The sequence below is a fragment of the Pristis pectinata genome, chromosome 9, assembly GCF_009764475.1.
Source record: "Pristis pectinata isolate sPriPec2 chromosome 9, sPriPec2.1.pri, whole genome shotgun sequence".
In the NCBI taxonomy this organism is placed as follows: Eukaryota; Metazoa; Chordata; class Chondrichthyes; order Rhinopristiformes; family Pristidae; genus Pristis; species Pristis pectinata.
The window spans coordinates 15,125,038-15,133,910 of NC_067413.1; the positions used below are offsets into that span (position 1 = coordinate 15,125,038).

Genomic DNA, 8,873 nt, shown 5'->3' on the forward strand with positions numbered 1-8,873 from the left:
CCCAGGTTCAATCTTGACCACTGGTAGTGTCTGTGTGACTGCAATTTTCCTCCCACATCCCAAAGACATGCAGGTTGATAGTTTAATCGGACAGTGTAAATTGCCTCTAGTGTGTAGATGAGTGGTAAAATCTGAAGGGAGTCGTTGGGAATGTGGGGAGAATAAAATGGGATCAATGTAGGATTAGTGTAAGCGAGGGCTTGTTGGTTGGTGTGAACACGGTGGGACAGAGATCCTTTTCTGTGCTCTATGATGGACCATTGCACAGTGGACCTTGACCACACCAGCAGAGGAGGAGTGGTGTTGCTTTTCTCTAGCTCCTTCTGTGGAAAAATAAGCAAGTGCTTTGGCAGAAACCATTTCCCTTCATTGCAGTAATATGTCTCATTTAAGACTCCTCAACCATGGACTAAACATTTTTTTGTGTTTCATTTGCAGTCAAAGAAGGTTACAAAGTAAGGTCAGATTTAATTGTTACGTTTGAGTTCCGCAGCACAACCAGGAACGCCGTATTGCTGGGTATTAGCAGTGCCAAGGTGGACGCAATTGGCCTGGAGATCGTAGATGGCAAGGTAAGAAAGAAAACCAGGTTTCCTGCTTCAGACCAAGTGCAATTGTGATCGGCACTTGTAGACGGTCAAAAACCATATTAGGTGATTTTGGTACCATAACCCGTCATTAATGAAATCAGTAGCCAAATGCTTGTTACGCCTCGATAATCCATACACTATTGCATATACCCTTCCAGAAAACCATCAATGAACATTGGAATATTTAAAGTGGGAGCAGGAGGCGAAACCTCAAGCCTCTCCACTGTTCAGTAAAATCATGGCTGATCTGATCGTTGGCCTCAGCTTCCCTTTTCTTTCTGAACCCTGGATTCCTCTGCAAACAAAAACCTAGCCAATCAAGACATTTTTGAGCTTTAATGGTCAAACTGGTTTGTGACCAAGTGTGCTGACGAACAAAGAATGGAACTGAAAATTGAGCAGCATCTTTAATGGACAACAGTTTACACCACTCTACATGTTGGCCATGTTCCGTTTGACTTTACATAAACTATAATTTACTAGAGAGAGTCCAGAGGAGGGCTACGTGGCTGTTTTTTTTTACATCCTATTTGACAGCAGCCCAAGTTTGTGTATTAAGGGGACAGAGAGAACTTTACCCATGAATGAAAGACAATTATAGCATAAATCCTTCAGATTAGGGCAGATTTATTCACTTTCTGCACAATTTATAGTACGATTCTGAACCTGTCATCTTTTGTGGTAGTTAGACTTTATGCTATTATCCAGTCATCTCCTGTTAAAGTGTGGCCCCTTGGTTAGGCTGCTCTCTTTCATTGTAACCTGCACTTGTGGGGGTGAAATGTAGCCTGCAGCCTGTTACAGCCACTGTAGGTTCAGTGAAAGGGATCTATGTTTGCTGGGTCTTGCAGAATACATAAGGAGCTCTAATGATATGTCAGGTCCAAAAGTAATGGAACATGTCCCTTTGAGGAATGAAAAATTGCTAGCCAACTTCTGAAGGATCATCATTTGACTCTTGTGGAGCAATTTCCCCATTTTGTATTTCCTGTCATGCCAAGACTTAATCCAATCTAAATAATCTCTTGCTGAAAGCATAAATATGATACAAACTTTGCTGTTTAATCCCTATTTAGGTTTTTGTTTTGTTTATTACAAACATGAATTTAATGCTTGGACAGACATTGGGTTTTTTTTCCACATTATACACAAAGCTAGATGTTTAACCATGTGGAAATGCTTAAAAATTAGGTTCACTTGCCTGGGCATTTTCCCAAATAATTATATTGACTTCATTTCTTCTTGCTTAACTCTTTCTTTCCTTCTCTATACTATTAAAAGGATTCCATGAAAGAGAATGCCTGAAGTAAATAAAGTGCATAATGTAATTCATGTTTTTCAACTCCCCTGGTTAGACTGTTTTTTATTTGTAACACCATTTTACAATCTGGAATGGTGCAAGCCCTTCAAGAAAACACAACATCATTACAGAACAAAAGGGGCCATTTGGCTCATTGAATCTGGTTCCTTGTAATGCCCTAATCAAGGTACCTCTTTGATTTATGGTTGTGTTGGCAAGTGAGAAACCCCAGTTCATTCACAATTACTAATCCCTCCATTTGGAAAAAAGTGCTTTCTCTGGCCTATTAGAAATTAACAATTTGCCACACGGAAATGTGAGTAGTTTAGGTTTTTATTCCATGGGATTTAGACGTCATTGGCAATGTGAGGATTTATTGTCCATCCCTAATTACCCTTGAACTGATGAGGCATTTGAGAGTCAACTACATTGGTGGGTGTGGAGCCACATATTGGCTAAACCAGGTAAAGATGGCAGATTTCTTTCTCCGAAAGTCATTAGTGAAGCAGGTAGGCTATTAATAACACTCCAGTAGTTTCATGGTTACAGTTACTAGCTTGTTTAAAACTTCCAGATTTATTTAATTACTTGAATTTAAATTCACCAGCAGCTATGGTGGAATTCAAACTCTTATCTCTGCATCAGTGGTCCAGTGTTCTTGCTGTTAGTTCAGTAACATAAGCAATACATTACCATACCTCTACATGGTGTACAGCATTGATAATGCTGTGGTACTTTGCATGTAATAAAGTACCTTTGGAAGAATCTCATTTTGTGCAGTCTTCTTAGGTAATGGTTGGTTAGGGGATTCTCTTAACTGTTCGGACTTCTTTCCTGCCAGGTTCTGTTCCATGTAAATAATGGAGCTGGAAGAGTTACTGCTAGGTATGAGCCCAAGGATGCGAGCCAGCTGTGCAATGGCAAGTGGCATAAACTTCAAGCCAATAAGAGCAAACATCGTATTGCACTGACTGTGGATGGAGTTACTGTGCAGGCTGATAATCCTTACATACAGTCAACCTCAGCCGATACTAATGATCCTATCTATGTGGGTGGCTATCCTGGTATGTATTCTTTTCAAAATGATGTCTCATGTCTCCATTGACTTCATGGCAAATTAATGTCTAAAAATTGCACCTTTTCCACTGTGTGGTCCAGTTCCATCTCTTGGATTGTTTTGTCATCACATAATGCAATGTTCCAAAGTGCCTTCAAATTGGATAGGCACATGTGAGAGAATTAACTGCAGGGTTATGGAGAAAGGGCAGGGGAATGGCACTAACAGGATTGCTTTGCTAGGAGCTTGCATTAACTTGAAGATCAGTGACCTCCTCTTGTGTCATAACAAACCTACAATTCTATCTGGATCACAACCATCACCATTAAGGATATTACAAAGGAGATTTCCAATCATGACAGTTCAAGGTTGTTTAAAAATCAAAGTTTATTCATCTTTTGGTATACATTAAAGCAAGCTAAGCTTATAAAGCAAAATTAAATAAGCCCCACTCAAAGCCTTGAGAGTTTGATGAGGCTACATTTTGGTTTGGGTATAACATACAAAAAGCTGGAGGAACTCGGTGGGTCAGACAGCACCTATGGAGGGAAAACCAGTCACACCAGATCTATCACCCCTTCAGCATTCTGGTGGGATTAGAAGTGGTGTGAGAAGTCCAAGCCTATAACAGGAGGCTTCAAAGGATTGCTATGGAAGTAAAATCACTACACTCCTCCCATTTTTTTCAGGCATTAGACCAATACAACAATACTTCTTAATCCCATCTGGGTGTAGCTAGGTTCTCAATGTCTCCAGCCACCTAAATCACAGCCCCCTTCATTGGCAGACAGTGATACTGGTTACATGGTTAATGCTGGGAGCAGGATCAGCAGACAGAAAGACACACACTCTGGACACTCCTACTGTGGCCCCATTGCTACATTGTTTTCCAGCATAAAATTATTAGTTGAAGTATAAGCCAGCAATTTTAAAAAAACAGTTTAATATTGCCTGTTAAAAAACTTGATACCTCTTCTGCCCAAGAGTTTAAGAGTCATTGTTAGGCATTTTACAGGTAGCGATTGTGGCCCTTCGCACAGTGGGCAGCTCCATGAGAAATCCAGTTTATTTGTCTTGCCAGCAAGAAGTTAAACAGACCAAGAGTGCATCTACTTTCTCTAATACTCCCACATAAAATAGAAATAGCTGGTACATTCCTTACACTATATTCTACCTTTTCTTTCTCAGACAGTCGCATGGGGCCAATATAACTTTCCCACTTGTTTTTTTTTGTGGACAGGCAGTCTGAAAATTGGAATTGGCCATTCGAAACAGAGCTGAGGAGAAATTTCTTCATTGAGAGTGTATTAAAATCTGTGAAGGTTCAATCACTGAGAGTATTCAAGACAGAACAATAGTGTTTCTTTTATATATTAAGGGAATCAGAATCAGGTTTATTGTCACTGAGCCATGTCGTGAAATTTGTTGTTTTGTGGCAGCAGTACAGTGCAAGACATAAAATTACAGTAAGTTACAAAAATAAATAACTAGTGAAAAACAGGAATAACAAGGTGCTGTTCATGGACCATTCAGAAATCTGATGGCAGAGGGGAAGAAGCTGTTCCTGGAACATTGAGCGTGGGTCTTCAGGCTCCTGTACCTCCTCCCCGGTGGTAGTACTGTGAAGAGGGCATGTCCCAGATGGTGAGGGTCCTTAATGATGGATGCCGTCTTCTTGAGGCTCTGCCTCTTGAGGATGTCCTCAATAGCGGGGAGGGTTGTGGCGTGATGGAGCTGGCTGAGTCTGCAACTATCTGCAGCCTCTTTCGATCCTGCACATTGGAGCCTCCATACCAAGCGGTGATGCAACCAGTCAGAATGCTCTCCACCGTACATCTGTAGAAATTTGCAAGAGTCTTTGGTGACATACCAAATCTCCTCAAACTCCTAATGAAGTAAAGCTGCTGGCATGCCTTCTTCATGATTGCATCAATGTGTTGGGCCCAAGATAAATCCTCTGAGATGTTGACACCCAGGAACTTGAAGCTACTCACCCTTTCCACTGCTGATCCCTCAAATGAGGACTAGTGTGTGTTCTCCAGACTTCCCCTTCCTGAAGTCCACAATCAATTCCTTGGTCTTGCTGATGTTGGGTACGAGGTTGTTTTTGCGACACCACTCAACCAGCCGATCTATCTCACTCCTGTACGCCTCCTCATCGTCATGTGAGATTCTGCCAACAACAGTGATGTCATTGGCAAATTTATTGATGGCGTTTGAGCTATGCATAGCCACTCAGTCACAAGTGTAGAAAGAGTAGAGCAGTGGGCTAAGCATGCGTCCTTGAGGTGTGCCTGTCTTGATTGTCAGTGAGGAGGAGATGTTATTACCGATCCACACTGACTATGGTCTCCCAATAAGGAAGTCAAGGATCCAGTTGCAGAGGGAGGTACAGAGGCCCAGGTTTTGAAGCTTGTCGATTAGTACTGAGGGGATGGTGGTGTTGAATACCAAGCTGTAATCGATAAACAGCAGCCTGATGTATGTTTTCCCATTGTCTAGGTGCTCCAAAGCAGAGTGAAAGAGCCAGTGAGATTGTGTCCACTGTAGCCCTGCTGTGGCGGGAGGCAAATTGCAGCAGGTCCAGGTCCTTGTTCAGGCAGAAGTTAATTCCAGCCATGACTAACCTCTCAAAGCACTTCATCACAGTAGATGTGAGTGCTACCAGGTGATAGTCATTGAGCAACTCACCCTACTCTTCTTGGGCACTGGGATGCTTGATGCCCTTTTGAAGCAAGTGGGAACCTCCGACTGCAGCAGTGAGAGGTTGAAGATGTCCTAGAGCACTTCAGCCAGTTGGTCGGCACAGATTTTCAGTACACTGCCAGGTACACCATCGGGGCCTGACGCCTTGCGAGGGTTCACTCTCTTGAAGGATGTTCTGACATCGGTCTCTGAGACAGACATCACAGGGTCGCCAGATGCTGTGGGAATTTGCACAGGTGTAGTGTTATTCTCCCTTTCAATACGTGCATAAACAGCATTGAACTCACCAGGAAGTGAAGCATCACTGCCATTCATACTGTTAGGTTTCACCTTGTAGGAAGTAATGGAATGCAAACCCTGCCACAGCTGTCATGCATCCGATTGTCTCTAACTTCACACAGAATTGTCTTTTCACTCTCAAATCAAAGGAAGTTCACCCTGGAAAGTGATGTTGAGGTAGAAGGTCAGCCAGAATCTTACTGAATGGTGGAGCAGGCACAAGGGACAGAGGACCTATTCCTGCTCCCATTTCTTGTGGTCTTATTCAGTTTGCAAAGGTTTGAGCTGTCTGACACTGCAGTGCTCTTACATTCTTCTTAATGATGTTGGTGGTCTGCTCAAACATAGAATGGAAAATGTAGGCTAATAGCATTTCAGTCCCTGTCCAACATGTATGTGCACTCACTCACTCACAGACACAGGTACCAGGGTCCCTGGTTAATTTGTTCTCTCTTGAGGCTTAGGGACCTCGCTGGTACATGGAAGGGTCTAATTTTCATTATGCATTGCTTCCAGCTTTTTGAACAATTTCACAATTGTAACAGCTTGTTTACCTATTCATTGCAATGCCAAGTACAGTAAATGAAAACTTGTGAAGCAGGTTAAGCATATTGTGCAAGTTTTTCAGGTGAAGAAACCCATGGTAATGGTGCATGTTTATCTGTCCACACAGCGAATGTGAAGCAAAATTGCCTGACACTTCAGAAGCCATTCCAGGGCTGCATGAGGAACCTCAAGCTGACAAAAAACCAACAGACCGAGGCCTTTGACTTCAGCAGAGCCTTTGACCTCCGAGGAGTTTTCCCCCACTCCTGTCCTGGAATTAAGCACTAGCTTCCAGAGAATATTTTCAAAGCAAACTGGAGCCATACCTATCTCACCATGGTGTTAAGTGTCCTCCTTGACTCAGGATAAATATGCATTTTGTGCCAACAAGAATTATAAAAGTTGCTTAGCTAAATAATTTTGTACTGTACAACAAGTACCTCCATCAAAACAATCATTAACAGCATCAGGATGAATATTTTAATACTTTTTCATCCACGTTTACAATTGATTCTTTTTGACAGTATTTACTGAAAAGTTAAACTTTGTTCATTTTGAATATTTTTAACTCTTTTGCAATTAAAGTGCAAACAAGATTTGATCACATGGCATCTTGTACGTTATACTTACACTGTCATAGAACCTTCAAGACTGGAAATAACACTCTCCTTGAAGTGGAGTTGCTAACCTACCACCAGCCCTGAAAAGCCCTTGGGTGTGATACAGTGTTACTGAGCACTCAGAAGTCTGGTCTAATGATCCAGAGACACAGGTTCAAATCCACCATGGGGAATTTAAATTCAGTTAATTAAATAAAAAATGGGAAGGGCAAAAGTAAGATCAGTAATGTAACTACCAAATATTGTTTAAATAAAACACGTGTTTCAAAAAAGAAAAGGGCAGCCAGTAAGGACGAAGGCTGAAGGCACTTGGGAATACAACCTGTAGGTGCCCCTACAAGTCAAATGCCATCCTTATTAGGAAATATTGCCTTTCTTTTGTGGTTCCCAGTTCTAAGTCTGATAAATCCCTCCCCAGTAGCATTGTGGAAGTACCTTTGACAGACAACTGCAATAATTCAGGGAGGTAGCGCACAGGTACTTTTACAAGACCAGTAGCCCAGATCCTGAGAAATGATTTTAATTACCCAATGCGATTATGATTCAAGAGCTATAACAATTGACACATAACTGCCCTCTGAAATGACCCAGCCAGCCATTCATTTATGAAGTAATTAAGATGGGCAATAAATGGACAGCAAGGGTGAAGTCAGTACAGAATACCAGTGAGAATGTGGCCAAAGCAATAGGATCGCACAGCTAAAAATTTAAATCACTTTCACCCCACTTATCACTTAACAAAAGTACTACTAATTCAAAAATTACTTTCACACAAGGAAATAAACTCTTCTTTCCTTTTCAGTGACTAACCCAGAAAAAGAGCAACCTCCCTTCACATCAGGAAGCCTAATCAAAAATCTTTGATACATTTGGTCTAATCCTGATCATTTGAAATTGCTTTTCCGTTAAAAAGCCTGAAATAACCAATAACTTGAATTAAGGAATAGATATAAAAATGTAAAATAGGAATTTAACCCCCTTAAAAGATTTCTTTCTTTATACAAAGTTTAACACGCGTAATTAAAGTGCCATGGGTGTTGTAGGCAAATCTGCCAGCTCCCAAATATTGTCAAATAATGTTGTAGGAGGTACAAGAGACTGGCTGAATATTGACAGGCTTGATCTAATTTTTTTACAGGTGTACTGGGAGTTACATTCTAAATCATTGTGTTGTGCTATATGACTTCATCCCCCTTCACCTGAAGTGCTATAAAAGCTCAAGGTGGAATCCAGAGTATAACATCACAATTTCTTGGCACACATTTAGATCTTTACATATGAATTAGAACAAGCTTCATTTTGTTGACCAGCAGCTAATACACCTGAACAAGGTGTGCAGAACCAAGTTGCTCCCATGGTGATCAGAAATGTATAAACTAACTTGTATGAATCTGCTTAATGTCTGTTTCAAGGGGATCATCTATACAGCTGAGTAAAAACAGATGAAGGTGAGGTAATGTTATTTAACACTTGTTCAGATTAGAAATTTATTAAAAAGCTATGTTAAATGCCAATCATAAAAATGCTACAGTGCAGAATCACCAAACCAGGGAGTTCTGTTTACTCCTTCACTGACTGGGCTACCCAGAGAGGAAGAGACTGAGTGGACAACAATGTGAGCATTCCACTGGAAATAGCGGGTTTGTGCTCTTTTAAAGGAGCAGCCAGTTAATCTGATAGGCATGACTAGCCCTGACACTGGTACCTGGGATGCTAATCACACACATATGCTTGATGGCTCATGAGGTTAGTAAAATGAAGCTGACTCCACACCA

General features: G+C 41.3%; 1 protein-coding gene across 1 annotated transcript in view; it reads left to right on the top strand.

Moving 5' to 3' along the window:
* lama1 (laminin, alpha 1) overlaps nt 1-7,060 on the top strand; it is a 274,266-nt gene extending 267,206 nt beyond the window's left edge. Inside the window, exons 61-63 of the mRNA XM_052022961.1 lie at nt 439-572; nt 2,732-2,954; nt 6,606-7,060. Coding sequence (XP_051878921.1) covers nt 439-572; nt 2,732-2,954; nt 6,606-6,766 — 518 coding nt within the window. The 3' untranslated portion in view covers nt 6,767-7,060. The remainder of the gene's footprint in view (nt 1-438; nt 573-2,731; nt 2,955-6,605) is intronic.
* Nucleotides 7,061-8,873: the final 1,813 nt, after the last annotated feature.